Source organism: Pseudonaja textilis, chromosome 6, assembly GCF_049901715.1.
Source record: "Pseudonaja textilis isolate UNSWEBS1 chromosome 6, rPseTex1.2, whole genome shotgun sequence".
NCBI lineage: Eukaryota > Metazoa > Chordata > Lepidosauria > Squamata > Elapidae > Pseudonaja > Pseudonaja textilis.
The window spans coordinates 11,907,717-11,925,325 of record NC_141995.1 but is presented as its reverse complement, the minus strand read 5'-3'; the positions used below and the strand labels follow the sequence as shown (position 1 = coordinate 11,925,325).

At 39.9% G+C, this 17,609-nt stretch overlaps 1 protein-coding gene across 11 annotated transcripts in view; it reads right to left on the bottom strand.

Annotated features, from left to right (window-relative positions):
- Window positions 1-17,609, bottom strand: part of PTPN13 (protein tyrosine phosphatase non-receptor type 13) — a 169,013-nt gene that overhangs the window by 67,197 nt on the left and 84,207 nt on the right. For all 11 annotated transcript variants that reach the window (XM_087935863.1, XM_087935865.1, XM_087935864.1 and 8 more), the window contains exons 10-14: window positions 6,947-7,166; window positions 5,327-5,401; window positions 3,822-3,996; window positions 2,414-2,567; window positions 1,100-1,238 (exon numbers count right to left, since the gene is read on the bottom strand). In XM_087935863.1, coding sequence (XP_087791989.1) covers window positions 1,100-1,238; window positions 2,414-2,567; window positions 3,822-3,996; window positions 5,327-5,401; window positions 6,947-7,166 — 763 coding nt within the window. The remainder of the gene's footprint in view (window positions 1-1,099; window positions 1,239-2,413; window positions 2,568-3,821; window positions 3,997-5,326; window positions 5,402-6,946; window positions 7,167-17,609) is intronic.

Sequence of the window (17,609 nt, the reverse complement as noted above, 5' to 3'; positions counted from 1 at the left end):
CTTTAGAAATTTCTTAAATCATGTTCAGGGCAGGTCCAGAATCCACACGCTTGGCTATATAGACCATTACTTAAAGCATAACTTGTACAGGTAAGATACTCATATTTTCAGAGTGTATGGATGAATTTAAAATTTAAACTATCCTCAACAGAGCGAGAAGGCTAAATCTCTGAATGGACATCTCTATTTATGCCTCTTATTCACAAAACTTTACTCTGTGTCTGCCTCAGGTGTGTTTAGAACTTTCATTCATCTGAAAAAGATCATTTGGAGAATTTCTGTACAAGTCCGTGTCCTGGGCATTGCATGCAAAAGACAACATTTTGAAGGGTCCTTGGTGGTCTTTGAACTTGCTTGTTTTCTTGCAGACGCTTCATTACCCTAATTAGGTAACATCGTAAGTGCATCATGTAACCTAGTTTGGGTAAGAAATGTATTCAAGAAAACAAAAAAGCTCAGAGAGCCCCAACGAGGCCCCATTTCAACCCTGAGCTACAAATATCCTCCTTCAGAGAGAAAATATTTTTAACTATTAGTATAAAGTAAGGTTAGGAGTGTCAGGCTTCATTGCTTGCTCTGAATGTTCTTCCAGATGCTCTGAATCTGAAGAACTTTCAATGACATTATGAGAGCTTTTGGAACTGTGACGTGATGATGGTTTTAATAGTTATTACTTTATATGGACCAGAAACTTTAACATTGTGTTACTGGCTTCTTGAATGAATGTCAAAAAATGGACTGAAATCAGAAGTTTGAGAAATAGTTGCCTCATTATTAGTTAAATTAGTGCATTAATGTTTGGTCAATATTTTCTTATGACATAAACAGGAAGCCTTCCAGTCCTTTTACCATTACATTTGTTCCGTAAAACTGGATTATTTTGGCTCCAAGACCCTAATTGGGAGAAGATATTGATCTGAGTTCTATGGCTACAAACCAATTCCATTTTGAAAACCTTTGAATTCTTATCTTCTGCTTCCCAACTGCGCATCTACTGAACCTTGACATTTAAGTAGCAGCCAAACCAACTGAGATGCTTTAAACTATAAAATAAGCATAGAATTGAGAGGTTGCCAACGAGTGAAAAAAATATCCTTACTTCATCTTGGTAATCTCCATATTCCGCCTGGAGGGCTAAGGAGGCCAGCAATAAGGCTGTTTCGTCATCACAATGTATCTTCTCTTCTAGAAGATCTTTCCTTAACTGCAGGTAGTACTGATGGTATGTCAGCGTGTGCCTGGAGCAAATCAAGAAAAAAAGAAATAAATAGGTCATGGGAGGCAGAAATAACGACTGCATGCAGATGAGCTCTAGGCGACAATTCCCTTTTATACAAAAGCCCTTTTGTATGACATGGTTAACTGGATCATGGGGGAACAGGTTGAATGCATTATGTGAGAAGGGTTCTTTTGCCAGGAGTTTAAACATTGATTGATTTTAGTTTTCATTTTACGTCTCAGCCTTTATATTATGTTTTTACATTCGGTTTGATACCATAGTGCATGTTTGAGCAGAAACCTAAGTTATAAATTACATGAATGAATGAATGAATGAATCAACAAAGGAATCAATTAATGAATCAAGGTCTTGTAACAGGTAATTTCTACAGCACTGTAGGATGTTCAAAGCACATAACAGACATAAGGTAAGTTCAACAATTCCAGGTTTTCATGATGCCACTTTGAAAAACTTGGAACAACCTTCATTTTATAATCGTGTTTCCCAAGAGAGATTAGTCTGGCTAGACTCTCCAGATCAGAACTGGGTTTTTAATTCTACCTGGTAGATCAGGAGTGTCAAACTCAATTTCATTGAAGGCCGCATCAGGGTTATGTTTGACTTCAGGGAGCCATGGGGGCTTTGGCTGGGGTGGGCATGCCCAGCTCAACATCACTTGTGAGTGCTTTGCCAGCAAAAGCGGGCTCCCAAGCTCCGTTTTTGGCTAGGCGGCCTCCTGCTACCTTCTGCCAGCAAAAATGGAGCTTGGGTGGGCCACATGTACTAGCAGAGGCATCGCAGGTCAGTCCTTCACTGTTTCCAGGGTGGACCCACAGGCCAGATCTAAGCACCCTGTGGGCCACATCTGGCCCATGGGCTTTGATTTGACACCCCTGTGGTAGATGATTCAAATGTAATAGCAATAAATAATCAGCATGAAAATACATTGGGCTGGCAGAGAAATATTTAGCTATTCCACCACTATTGCCTATATGAAATTCCTGACAGGATATTGCTAAGAGAAGAGCAGTTTGGGATCATCCATTTGTTACCCTTCCCCTTCTATCCCACTAAGGAATAGAAATAAGAACAGGAAGGTCATTATTATGTCTGACTTGTAGAAAAGCAAGACTGCTTGGGAGCATGTGGACATGGGAGAAGAATGATTTTAAAACACAACCCAAATATACTCACTGAATCAGACTAATGTCATCCACAAAGAACTTAATCCGGAAGTACAAGATGAAGTTTACTGTGTTTTTATTCCTTTTCTTGGATTCTTCTTTCCAGCCATCGGGGGCTACTTTAGTTAGCTTTAGCTCTGGATCGATGAAGAAGTACTCATTTTCTGTCATCAAAAGATAAATCAACATAGAACATCCATAAGACATCGCAGCTCAGTTGCTCTGCTTTGCTGATATATCCACAAGTGGTCTCCCAAACATGCGATTCTATTTGTTCAATGGAGGGAAATCAGCCTCCATTGGAGGAATTTAACTGAACAGCCGCATCTACGATTAAGCTATCAGCTGATTCTCTTAATCAATGTGGAAAACAAAGCAAAATGGATAATTTAAGACTTTCTGAGAGCCAGAGCAGGGACAGATTCCTGTCTATACATATGTACTACTGGTGATGAAGTAAAAGTTTTCTAATAGCTGTCTGAGGCCCAAATGAGCCATCCCTCAATGCATGCGATGGTTATTTCCTGGAACCCTCAGGATTGATCTGCTAGCTGGGGAATTCTTAGAGTTGAAGTCCACATACTGAAGGATTCCCAGGTTAGGGAAGATTTACTTACGTATTCTTTTGAACTATTACCATCTGGCAGATGGTATAGGATAATAACAACAAGGACAAATAGGCTGAAAAACAGCTTCTATCCCAGGGCAGTAACTATATTGAATTCTACTGTATAGTGCAATATTAATGAAATATCAGAAGGTTTCAATTCAATTGTATAGAATGTGAAGGATGTGTGTTTTGTTTTGTTTTCACAGTCATAATGAACACTGAAGATGTTGCTTAATTTTGTTGTATGAAGTGCAATGACAATAAACTAAACTAAACTAAATATTCCCCACCCGGTTGCCTCCTATATTACTTGTTCTAACTGTCAGGAAATTTCTCCTTAGTTCTAGGTTATACAATATTCTTTCCACATTTTCTGGATCAGGATATTATGCCAGATTTCACGTGGGGGCAAAGAAGCAAAAAAAAAAAATCATTCTTCCAAGCCATTCTTCCATTTTCCCCACTGTAAATTCTTCTGAAAACGCTATTTGAGTGATAACATGGGCATACATGTTTTTTGCTATGAGGACAAATAGCAGGGGATTTTTAATTAAGAAAATGGCATGGGAAATAATAATAATTATCCCCCTTTCCCTACAAACCTGTTTCAATTCAAACTAGCTGTCTCTATGATGGGAAACAAATTTAGAAAGCAAGATGAATTTGCATATCTCTGTTATAGAGGCTAGTTTGTTTCCAGGAAAATATGGAATTTATTTTCGTGGTCAGTAATGACTCATTCATACACAGCAGTTACCATTTGATATCAAATGAAAAATATCCAGGGTAATGCAATATTTTTTCTCACCTTTTAAAGAAGCTAACCCAAACAAGTGATGCTCCATTAAACCAATATGGGCGACCACCATATCAAATACGTCTTTGCATACGGTCTTAGTATCACAAGTCAGTTCTAGTCTTTGGCTACTTAAAAGCATGATGTTGACTTTCCGGCGATTGTCTTCATTCTTCCCTTTTTTGTTCTGATTTTCAAAAAACAAACACAGACTATCAAAAATGACACAAAACTGTATACACATAGGGCCATATATTGTCAAAAGCATCAGTTTTAAAAAACAAATATCCACTTCTCTAATATCACAGAGGAAATGGAAAGTGAGGGGAATATCAATTTAATTTTTTGAAAATAAAATTACACACAGAGACATACAATACTGCAATGTGGAATTTATATCAAGTAGAACTATATGCAGTTTTGCTTGCCACGTTCTTTTTCTTAAATATATGCAAGAGGATGTGACCAAGGCACTGTCAGCTATTCAAATACTCAACTAATGTTCAACTAAATGATACTCAAATACCCAACAAATGTTCAACTAAATGATATCACGACTCTATTTCAGTTACCTTGCTGTCAGAAAACATGGTTTATAAAAAATGCACCACATAGCTTCTGCTACGACAGAATGTGTGATGAAAGGGAAGCAGTTACCACATAGATCACCTACATTATAGAAACACCATTAAAAAATTCCAAATTCCACTAACTTTAAAGTACTAAAAATGATGTAAAAAGCAAGCTAGTTATGCCAGAGCAACACAGACCCAAACTTCAGAATTTTTGTTAAAAATGTATTACCATACGGTGTTGCAAGACTACAGGTTGATAATCTAATAATCTCCTACAAGAAGAGAGCCCCCATTAAAAAAAAACACCTCCTTGCATTGTTAACAACGTCAAAGAAAACATTAATCTACACAAAGAGGAAAATTCTGACACTGGGGATGAAGGATCAGTTATGTAGTCGGAAGTGAAACAGAAAGTTGTAACCCAGCACAAAATCGTATCATCCTCATGAAGCAAACTGCAAAGTAGTTTAACAGAATAAATATAATTTAAACAGGAAAGGCAAGGGAAGGGAGTTATCTGAATTGGACAATATGATAAGACAAACCAAACTTTCCAATCTCTAGAGGTGGTGCTGAAAGCTCATGGTGTTTGTCACACAACTTATCAGATACATATTGCATGTGGAGCTTAACATTCAGAGAAAGTTAAACCGATGATTGTCTTAAAAAAGGGCAAAGAATCCACTAAGATAGGAGTGTCAAACTCATGGCTCAAATGCGTCATGTGCTGGCCCCGTCCCCGCCCAGTTTAGCGAAGGGGAAAACCCTGATACATCACATGATGATGCAAGTTTGACACTCCTGCACTAAAAGAAATCAAGCAAATTAAGAGTATAGGAAAGATTTTATAGAAGAAAAACATAAAGATCATTACATCACACATACCATCAGATCATTGCTATATGCTACTTACTGATAGTACATTTACAACAAAGGTCTTACCAAAATTGATTTTGGCAGGTCCAAGGAGGTAAAGGGTTCAATAGTAGTTTTTACGAACTCAGGACCAAAGAAATTCTGCAAATTAGAGAAACTTATTTTAGCATTCAGCATTCATGCCACCAAAAATTGATAAGTAACTGAAGACAAGAATAAAGCCCATAGTTATTACAGAGGGGAATTGAGAACTGAAAAGAGCTCTTCCAAATGAAGTTTAGTACACATAATCAATTTATTCATTTCTAGGACTCCATTAGATAAACATTCTGTACATTAAACAAATAAATGTTGTTTGTCTAATTAAATAGTTGCCTTGCGAAACCTGTTGCTTTCCAGATTGGTTGGGAAAATTACTGTTCCTTTATAAATTCCCATCCCAAGAATTTATCTTGGAATTCTGGAAATTGTAATCCCAACATAAGGCATCAGGATGAGGAAATATAGAAACATCAATAGTCATTCAAGCAGCCATCTCTTGACATGACAAGGAAGGATGGACCCCGTATTTTCCTTCCTGTACATTATCTCAATTTTTTAATACATAGGAACAAAAATATGGGTCTATTCTGCAGGCTAGTACCAAGGCCATTCAGGATTTGCTGGATTTTCTATTAATAACTTTCAATTCTTGATGAAAGCTAGCGAGACAAATGAGAATGGTGTTCCCATGGCATAACGATATACCAGGAAAATTTCTCCTGCCATGAAAACTTGATACACACATAAAACTGTAACTGAATTTTAGAATATCAATTAGAATATTAACAATAATTAGAGTTCATATTAGAATGTTGATTAGAATATCTAATTAAATAGAATTTAATCAGAATTAGAACATTCTAATTAAATAATTAATTATTTCTTTAAAAAAAAACCACAGGTCTTTCTAAAACATATGCAACGTCAGAGGAGCAACCTAACTGTATTGGAGAGATCTGAAAAAGGGTCAACAGCATTAGCAGGAAACATTCCAGGGTATTGAGTCATCGTTTTCCTATTGGTCACGATGTTAGTGTCAAAACTAGACACTATAGATTAGGTACACTTGCTTAAACTATCTCTGCTACTGTTGGGGCATGTAGTAAGAAACTCAAGAATCTCCATAGGGATAACATTTTCTGAGACAGAATGGCTTTAATGGCTTATCAGAACATTAACCATGAACTATAAATACACACATACACACACACACACACACACACACACAAATATACATACCATATGAACACATTTTATTCCAAGCATGGACACAAAATATATGTGCTAACACCAGAACAGACTGAAGTATTGTTAGAAATGACTGTCCACCTTTATAAAGAATTAATTTGTGTTCAGCCAAGTTTATTGCTCAACCACTTAAAATAAGAGTTGGCAACTAACTCACATCTGTTTCTAATCATTGTTTGGGGCTTCTGGGACTGGCCAAAACTGGACCATTAAAATTTGTCAATCAATTGCTAAAAGCAAAACATTGCTATACAGTGAGGGAAGGAGGATAGAAGGGAGGGAGGGAGGAAGGAAGGAAGGAAGGAAGGTGAGTAGATGTATTAACCTCTCCAGTCTGCTTAGCACAGTGCTTTTTTAAAAGATGCAACCCTTGGCCCACCATTGTCTTAACATTACCCTTAGCTTCCTTTGGGTCATGGCTGTTTCCAAAGCAATTTCTCTAAGTGGATCCTTTGTCATATCAAGCACAGCCGGCCTCACTATGTCTCCAGGATAGAGGCTGAGCCGAGACTGCCGGAGAGCCATTTTAGCTTGCAGTTGCATCATCTCCTCCTCCTGGCGCTTCAACATCACTTCTTGGCTCAACAGGTTGTCTTCAGGAGTTGCTTCATACTGTCTGTGGATGAAAAGGAAAGGGAACGGATTGCCGCGACAATGAATGAATGGTTCCGTAGCAGAGTTTAATAGGAAACCCAGCTTATAGACATAGATTCACAGAACTGTGGAGTTGAATGAGACCATACAAATTATCTAGTTCAAGCCTTGACAACGTGCAGGAAAGCCAATTAATCTATCTTTAAGATGAAGCTGTCTAGCCCTTCTTAAAAACTTCCAGAAATGGAGATCTCACAATCCTGCAGATAGATTGTTCCATTGTCCACATCTAACAGGCAGGAAATTTTTCCTTCATTTTAAGGAAGTAACATTGGAAATGAGATAAATATGGGGAAAAGAACCTTTTTTTGGACCCTCCTTCAACTCCTTAGTTGATCAAAGGCAGATCCTAAGGGTCTTTGCTTAGTAAGAAGAGGTGTACCTTCCATATCCTGAGTCAAGGGCTTTTTAGAGTTGGGATGAGAGATGCAATATTTCAACTTCTGGTGGTTTAAGAAGTTACAAAACCCATGCCATGAATTCCATAGCTGTACATGTGGCTTTTCTCACTGCAACATATATATACAGAGTTAAACTAAAAATGAAACTAATTATCTGCTGTTATGATGGCTACTCCAGGAGAGGAGGAGGAGGAGGAGGAGGAGGAGGAGGAGGAGGAGGAGGAGGAGGAGGAGAAGGAGAAGGAGAAGGAGAAGAAGGAGAAGAAGAAGAAGAAGAAGAAGAAGAAGAAGAAGAAGAAGAAGAAGAAGAAGAAGAAGAAGAAGAAGAAGAAGAAGAAGAAGAAGAAGAAGAAGAAGAAGAAGAAATAGTTAATTATCCCTTCTGTGGTTGTAAGCTAATTAATATATGGGAGTTCCTTCTATTTAAACATGAAATTTTAACTTCTAAAATCTCTCAAAAGCCTTCCTTTACTTGATTAGGGTTTTAGGTCATTCTACAAATGCAACTCAACCCCTGAACTTCTTGGTTTGCTTCCTTAAATCAGGATACAGAAATTACTTATTAACTTGGTGCTGGCATGATTACCACTCAGCTGGAAAATGAGTATATGCAGAAGAAAAATTTGCCTCTTGTACTTACTGAAGCGTTGTTGCATATACTGTTACTACCAAGGCTAAGGAATGAATTAGGTAATGCAGAATAAAAAGTGAAGCAAAAGTTTAGCGAGCAGAAAGACAAAATATCCAAATAACACAGTACAAATTTAACCTACAGAATGAAATATCCCAGAGACCAATTGCTTTTGGGACATGAATATTTTAAGCAGAAGTTTCTTCAGCACGTTGCCATAAAGCAAAGTTTACCTTATACAATTATCCTTTATTTCTTACATTGATTATTTCCACCCACAGCCTAATAATATTATTATTTGTGTCAAGGGCGAGCAAGCAAACAGGGACAGCCATAAACAGCTAGAATAAGCATCTTTATTGCCTCTACTTGTGTTATAAGAATCTCTCCAGGCTCTGTTTCTCTGGAAACACCCCGGTAAGGCTTCATGGATCTTGGGGAAGATAAAACGTGGCTGTGCCATGATTCCAAGCTGGGCCCCCATTTGACCCCTCACTCCAGCCTAGCTGGCAAACAATAACAGACCCACCCACCCCCAAAAAAGTCTGGTTAGTAGACATTGCAGACAGAGGTGGTATTCAGCAGGTTCTGACCAGTTCTGGAGAACCGGTAGCAGAAATTTGGAGTAGTTCAGAGAACCGGCAAATACCACCTCTGACTGGAGATTTTACAGTATCCTTCCCCTGCCACACCCCCAAGCCATGCCCATAGAACTGGTAGTAAAAAAAAATGAATCCCACCACTGATTGCAGAACCTGGAGAAAAGCAGAAGAGAAGAGAAAAAAATGGGAAAAAAAATCACAAAATACAAAGACCTCCAAACAGAAGTAGAACAACTGTGGCAATAGAAAACAAAGATAGTATCAATAGCAACAGGCGTATTATCCTAAAACAACTGGAGCACTACTTGAACACCACTGGCATTGATAAAATCAGTCAATTGCAAAAGGCAACTTTACTTAGAATGCCTTATACTCTGCATTGATACTTTTCACATTATTAAACAACAATACTGGCCTATCCCAGATCCTTGGGGAGGACTTGATAGGTGGACAAAAATGCCAAATCCAGTCTAAACATCTGGCTGACTATATGACCAACCATAATAATAATTCACACTAATTGGATCCACACATATGTTACACCAATTCATCACAACATCCTAATTTCTTGGGAAGAATTTGATGTTTTCGAAGGCCAATATCAATTGCAAGACCTGGCGGTTGTCATTTCACATGTTTGAATAAAGAGCAGAAGAGAGAGAACTGGAGAAAAATAAAATGACCTGAAAATAGAAGTAGAAGGAATGTGGCAAAGACTGTACCAATAGTAACAGGTGCCTTCGGTGCAATCCCAAACAATCTGGGGCACCATTTGAGTGCCATCAGCATTAACAAAACAATTCTCAATCCATTGGAAAAAGCAGTTTTACTTGGAACATCTTACATCCTGCAGACCACACCTTCAACACCATCAAAAAACATCTGCCTATCCCAGGATCTTAAGAAAGACTCAACAGGTGGATAAAAATGCCAAATCCAGTCTCACCATCTGGCTGACAATGCAGCAAGCCACAATAATAAAAATATATATTTAAAAAATTAATCACACTGGGCCAGGGGTGTCAAACTCAATTTCATTGAGGCCCACATCAGGGTTGTGTTTGATCTCGGGGGGGCCATGGCTGGGGTGAGTGTGACTGGGGTGGGCATGGCCAGCTTGATGTCACTCGTGTCATGGGGCACCTGTGGTGGCCTGGGCGGGGCTCGGTGGATCTTCCTGTAGCCCTCTGCTAGCAAAAACGGAGCCCGGGAGGGTCATTTATGGTCATAACGGCCTCCTGCAGCCCGAGCTCTGTTTTCGCTGGCAGAGGCACTGTAGGCCGGTCCTTTGCTATTTCCAGAGTGGCCTCGCAGGCCAGATCTAAGAACCCCGTGGGCCAGATCCAGGCCGAGGGCCCTGAGTTTGACACCCCTTCTCTGGGCATATAGCTTTAGTCTGTTGCAGAAAAAAAATCTTTGCATGTTCAGATTTTCTCTACTTTACACACATGCAAAAATCCACGGTTCAGCATTGAAACCTGACAATTTAAAAAAAGGAGTGATATGTTAAGTTATGATGGTTAAGGGCCTGTTTCCTCCGATTTGTAGGAAAAGGGAGGATATTAGACTGAAAAGATAATTATGCCCCTCCAATCACAGTACAAAAATGCTCAGTAATCATTTTATGCTATGTTTTTTAACCCAGATTTTGCCCTCAGCATCATATTTGAGGCAATTTAAACCCTTCTTTAGGTTAAAGTTGTGTTTTTCCTCTTTTCCCAGCAGGATTTTAGCTTTGGACATGATCTATCATTGCTTTGCTTATGATGTGGTGGATGATGAAGTCAAAGATTTGAGATCTGCCCTCAGTAGTTATTTTTGGCTTTGGCTGCAGGAGTTTCCACAATGGCTTTTGACAGTGGACTGACCAAATGCTTGTCAGATCTTACATAGTCTCCTTATGGAAGTAGGTTTAACGCTTCTCTGGAAAAGTGCTAAGACAGCATTTCAAATATGCATTTAGCGTTGTTTTGAAAAAAATATATAGTAAACTTCTGCTTGGGGAAAAAAAGGATTGGTTGTAAAGAAAATGCTAGTCCTATGCTTCAAGAAGGATTTAAACTGAGAAATAGCACCCGGTTCTGCCAGCTATATATTGCTGGTTCTGTCATCAGTGAGTGCAATACAGGTAATCCTTGACTTACAACCATAATTGAACCCAAAATTTCTGTTGCTAAATGAGACAGTTGTTAAGTGAATTTTACGACCTTTCTTGCCACATTTGTTAAGTGAATCACTGCAGCTGTTAAATGAATCTGGCTTCCTCATTGACTTTGCTTGTCATAAGACCACAAAAGGTGACCACATGACTCTTGTCCCACCACTGCCTTGGCTACAGCTCTTCCTCCTGTCTCCCAAGTTATTCTCACAGCCCATTACACTAAGGTAGAGCAGACCTGCCTGCTGGGGCTTTGCATTTTAGAGTAATATACTTAATATTAACATATTATGCTAATATATCCACATGGATTGCCCAAATCAGTAATATTATCTTAATAAATCCACATGGATTGCCCAAATCAGTAATATTATGTTAATATATCCACATGGATTGCCCAAATCAGTCATGCAAGCTAAATAAATAAACATTTTAAAACATCCACCACATTTTGGACCTTATTAGCTATATTCGATGATATATCTGAATTGTATAAAGGTGGAGAAAGACGCTTTGTTAAGAAAGAGCCTCAATTTAACATGAAAAATGAACTGTAAGAAAACCTTTACATCATACAATTAGATCTGTACATTTTTAACTGCCTTCTAATTTAACATAGTCATCTTCCTCTCCCCCTCCCCTCCAGAAAATTGCCTTTAAAAAACCTACGGTGAGCCAAGGGATTACATCTAATATTTTATGTATACATGTATAACTAATATTTCCATTTCATAAATGGCCTGAGAAATCTTGAACCTGAAACTAAAAAGTATTATAATACGTATTTGTATGAATTACATGTGATGCTGAAGGCACGCCTGAATAACCTAAATTTAAAAATATATTGCTTGAGTGTCATTTTTTTTTATGAATTTGCAAATGGCTAACAGCTGGGGGATATATTCCACACAATTCCAAACTAACTTGTTTGGTTTCATTTCCCCCCCCCTCCCCTATTACTTGATTTTTTCCAATATGGCTTGTAAAGTTGTTTTCGCGCAATGGCCTTCGTGGGATTATTAAATCAGTTGAGGCCCAGGGGTACGGTGAATATTATATGGTGACTTATGAATAGAACATTTCTGTGCATTTCTGATAAGCTGATCTTATCTCAGACTATTTGAACCGGAGCAAGAAAGAAATAACCTTCTGTTGCAAGGTGTGAAAGGAGAAGCATAAGCTGCAGTTGTCTTGAAGCTGAATGGCAAAGAAATGATTAAGAATTGGAATAAAGGTTGCAAACAGTATGTCAGTTTCCTGTGGGTGGATGAAGGGTGGGGAGATTTATAACAGAAGAAGGTGCAGCATGTTAGGGCAGAAAAAATAGACCCCGGCAGTCTCTTTTGCTTAAAGCTATTTATGTTGGCACAGAGATGTCAACAACTTGAAATTTACCACACTGATAATATTCCTGCTTTTTTACACAATGCAACCCTCCTCTAAACCCCACCATACAGTTTTCTCTAAAAGGAGTCACAAGGCTAGAAGACAAACAGATAACAGATAATCAGAGTTGGAAGGGACCTTGTAGGTCATCTAGTCCACCACCACCACCCTGCCCAAGCGGGAGACCTTACACCATTTCTGACAAATGGCAGTCCAATCTCTTCTTGAATGTCTCAAGTGATGAAGCTCCCACAATTTCCGAAGGCAACTTCTGTTCCATGGGTTGATTGTTCTCACTGTCAGAAAGTTTCTCCTTATTTCCAGGTTAAATCTCTCCTTGTTCAGTTTCCATCCATTATTCCTTGTGTGGCCTTTGGGTGCCTTGGAAAACAGCTTGACCCCTTCTTCTCTGTGGCAGCCTCTCAAATATTGGAAGACTGCTATCATGTCTCCCCTGGTCCTTCTCTTCACTAGACTAGCCAAGCCCAGTTCCTGCAACCATTTGTTGTATGTTTTAGCCTCCAGTCCCCTAACTATCCTGGTCGCTCTTCTCTGTACTTTTTCTAGAGGGGTTCCCCCTTCCATCTCTGTCTCAGTGTGGTTTTTTCTGGTTTTTTGGGGGGGGCTTGTACCAATCAAGGACAATTCTCTTTAAAAAGAATTCAAAAGCTTATTGAAGCAACTTGAAAGGAACTTTTAGTGCTGGTTGATTTGGCTTTAGTCCATGATATTTGAAAGGGGTTTTTTGCTTATTTTACTGGTTAATTTGTAAAGTTGGTACAGGTGGTTTTCAACTTACAACTGTTTTGTTCAACAGCCTTTCAGAGTTACAACAGCACTGAAAAAGAGACTTACGACCAGATCTTACACTTACGACCGTCATAACAGGATCATATGATCAAAATTTGGATAGAGTAGAGTAGAATAACAGAGTTGAAAGGAACCTTGGACCACCCGCTCAGGCAAGAACCAAAAGAACCACACACCAAACCTGGAAAAGTATTCAGGCCCAAACCTGTGGTCTGAACTCTTGAATCCAAAAGCATTTCTTCCAAATCTTGCATACAAGCGGAAAGGTTGTGTTTAATGATGAAAGGCACCTGAATTATTGCGTTTAATTAGGTTTTTGAATACATTGTGAGTAATCACATTAACTGAGCATAAGCTGTGATTGTAGCTATATGCAGATTAAATCAAATCAGCTTCAGTCTTGATCCTGGACATAATGGAGTTGGAAGGAACCTTGGAGGTCTTCTAATCTAAGCCCCTGCTTAAGGCAGGAAACCTTATACCATTTCAGACAAATAGTTGTCCAATCTCTTCTTAAAAACTTCCAGAGTTGCATTCACAATTGCTGGAGGCAAGTTGTTCCACTGATTAATTATTCCCACTATCAGGAAATTTCTCCTTGGTTCTTTCCTTGATTAGTTTCCACCTATTGCTTCTTGTCCTGCCCTCGGGTGCTTTGGAGAATAGCTTGACTCCCTCTTCTTTGGGGCAGCCCCTTGAGATATCGGAACACTGGATGAACATCTAACATCCTTTCAATAATGATATCTATGTCACATCCACATAATTGTTGATGTTGACTTCTCACTTGGTAGAACCTTTGCTTATATTCTCTGAGATTCTTCACCAACCCTCTCTAGGGCTGAGAAGAACCAAGAAAGAGAACAGAAACTCTACTCTGCTGCCCGCTGAGGAAGCAAAAAAACCAAGGCCACAACTAGCATACAACTTGTCCTCTGTCCTTGCCAACACTTTTCTGTGTTGTTTTTTTTGCAGGACCACGCAAAGGCTGACTCCCAAAGTCTCTGAAAGCATGGGGAAGTGGTAGAAAGATGCTACCGACCCATGACTTCAGGACAAATGGAATGTGGAAATTACAGAGGGAAATAAGAACTTTTACCAATACAGATAGTTTCGGCTTACAACAGTTCATTCAGAGATCGTTCAACAGCACTGAGAAAACTGACTTATGGCCATTTTTCATATTTATGACAGTTGAAGCATCCCCCCCATGGTCACATGATCAAAATTCAGACAGTTGGCAACTGATCCACATTTATGACGGTTGCAAAGTTCCCGTGTGTGTGTGTGTGTGTGTGTGTGTGTGTGTGTCATGCAATCAACTTTTGTGATTTTCCGATCAGCAAAGTCAAAAGGGAAGCCAGATTCACTTAACAACCACGTTACTAACTTAACCCACTGCAACGGTTCACTTAACAACTGTGGCAAGGAAGACTGTAAAACGGGGTGAAACTCACTTAACAAATGTCTCGCTTAGCAACATAAATCTTGGGCTCAACTGTGGCCCTAAGTCAAGAACTACATGTACAAATGACCTACCCTAAAGCTCCACAGGAATTGTAGCAAAACTATCTCTCGGGTGTTTCCTTAAGAGTGTGAGCAGAACTGGAAATTAACTGGCTCATTTTGTGAAGACTTGCAGGAATCCTACAGTGTGTCATCAGAGCCAGGAATATGGTACAAAATTTCAGATTGGTAAATGGTCTTGTTTGCAGAGAGGGCTCTAGAAATTAAGCCTCATTTCAGAAGCGGCCTTAGCAATGGATGTAAATTTGCATTGGGTACTCAAAAACTTTTAGGAACAACGCTGCATGCAAAACTGTAAGCGTGCATTCATAATTAGGATCTTACTTTTATTTTGACTTGGCTCAAAACCCAAAGCTGCCAACACAAGGTTCAAATGTAAAGGCAGTCCTGACAGCAGGAGCCTGACAGCACTGCAGACTTGAAGAGAAGCTGGCAGGGAACAGAGTGAATAAGCTGTGACAGAGCAATTATCATAGGGTAGATTGGTCCTAGCTCGCCTCTAATATTTGGGACAGGTGATCTATGGCTCCTGGGAATGCCCTCCCCATTCCAGGCATGTATTTTATTTCTGTCATCTGGCAAGGGTATTCATTGTAGGGGTTGAGAGGAAGGGAAGTAGGCTGAATAAATGTTCTCTATTCTGTTGCAGACTAATCCTTGCGCTCCCACACATTTCTTAGGGAATGAGTCACAAATATTTCTGCCTTAGTCTCTACCTCAGACTGGTGGAACAAGGAGCACTTCAAGTCTGAGCAAAGCCAATGCAGGAGAGATAGCGAGACACATTTCTTAAAAAAGTTGGGAAATATAACACATTTGTCTGGTAGAATCTCCTACCTGGAGTCCTGAAAGAAATTCATACCTTTCTGTGGCAGGCTACAAACCAATCTAGTACTGTAAGTTATAGACTATATCAATATCAAATATTGAATATATTTCTTTGCTATGTCTATATTCCATCTTTCTTCCAGCAGCTTCCAGCAACATAGTCCTCAGCTTATAACCATTCGAAGATCATAAGTCATTAAAAAAAATGACCTATGACTATTTTTCATACTTATGACCATTGCAGCGTCCCCATGGTCACATGATAAAAATTTGGATACCTGGCAACTGTAGCAAGAAAGGGCGTAAAGATACCTGGTAACTGTAGATACAGTTGCCAGGTCGTAAGATACCTGTTGTGGTTTGCCGGCGGATGGTGCAGACAGCAGAGGTATCGGACAGAGAGGACGAAAGAGAATCAGTCAGGGAGTCTGGTGAGGACTTGGGACGAGGGTCCTGCATCCAATGCAGAGATGGGGCCAGGACCATCTGAGAGTGGGGTGCTGCCTTTGGAGCCTAGCAGTAGCAAAGCAGAGGACCCTGGGGAGCCTGTTCCCAATACGCATGTGCGCAGGGATGTTAGAAGGAGAGAGCAGCTGAAGCAGAGGAGGCAACTCAGGAGTAAGGCTGAAAGGTGATTGCCCCTCCCACAAGAAATAAAAGTCAGCCTTTGGTGATGTGCTCTTTGCAGGAAGCAAAGAAATTCATTAGATTCTGATCCCTCTTTGAAGCCCTGCAAACTCTGGTTTGTCTTTGCTGGAACTTCTGTTGATTTATAATCTAGTAATTGGACTTCTGTTTCTTGGCAGCCTTCTACAACCCTGAAAGGCGTGAGCTTATCTCAGAGAATTGTGTCTAATGAGTTTTGGCTGGGAATTCAAGAAATTCCCAGCGTTGCATTAGAATAGGTTTGATTTTACACTCAGCTTGTGTTTCCTTAATTTGGACGAAGCCTGGGTCAGAACAATACCTGGCAACTGTAGCAAGAAAGGTCTTGCTTAGCAACATAAATTTTGGGCTCAATGATTGTTGTAAGTCGAGGACTACCTGTACACATCCCTCCCTCCTCTAATTTCCCCACCATAACAGCAATGGCACCGGGCAGTGGCATGCCAGAAACTGGGCCACGCAAACAAGTGAAGCCCCATCCAGGGGATGCAGGCAGCATTTGAAACCCGCCCCCTCCGGTCCATGGAAAAACCTCTCTCCAGGGAACCGGTCCCTGGTGCCCAAAAAGTTGGGGGCCTCAGACCCCCCTGTGGATCTCAGGACCAGAGAGAAACAGCAAGACAGTTAAGGGAGGAAACAAGGTCATTACATGTTGTATGAGATGTTTAAATCCGAAGAGGTGAGGAAAGAATAAGAAAGAGTTAGAAGAATTCTGCCTTAGTTACAGGGATAAGTTATGCAGGAAATCCATGAGGTCCTTTTTCCTGAGTTTGCAAGCCTTGCAGGACATGGTGGGGATTGTGGATGGACTTGAACTGGCATCTCTCAGTCTCAGTCCAAACGCATTCTGGCTCCTGTTTTTCTTCTTTCTCTTTACTGCCCAAAGCAAGCTATTTGCATATCTCTCATAGGCAAATAATATATAGTATATCCTCAATTAAAGACTGGATAGCAAGAAGCAATAAGAGTTCCATATGGAAACTGTGCATAATAGAAAAGGCTGGGTTCTTCTGCTCACTCTCCATTCTACAACAAGCAAATACTGAAATCAGTCTTAAATATTAGGAATGCAAATTGGACTTCCTTGAAGCCACCCATCAGTCAATTATTATGTAGAATGACCTTTACCCAGAAGTGACACGCAGAGCCATCTCTCCAGGCACACTAGCTGTCAACCATTGCTCTTCCGGGTTCTGGCATGCGCTGGCCAGCTGGTCTTTGTATGCGCATGAGCACCAGCCAGCTGGTCTTTGAATTTGAGGGAGTGCCCAAAAATGGAAGAGCAGCTCCTAGAGTGCACAGGCCATCTGATCCATGCATGTACGAAGATCACCTGGCTGGCACGTGTGTCCATGTGAAGACCAGCCTCCCAGCGTGCATGTGCATTAGAAACCAG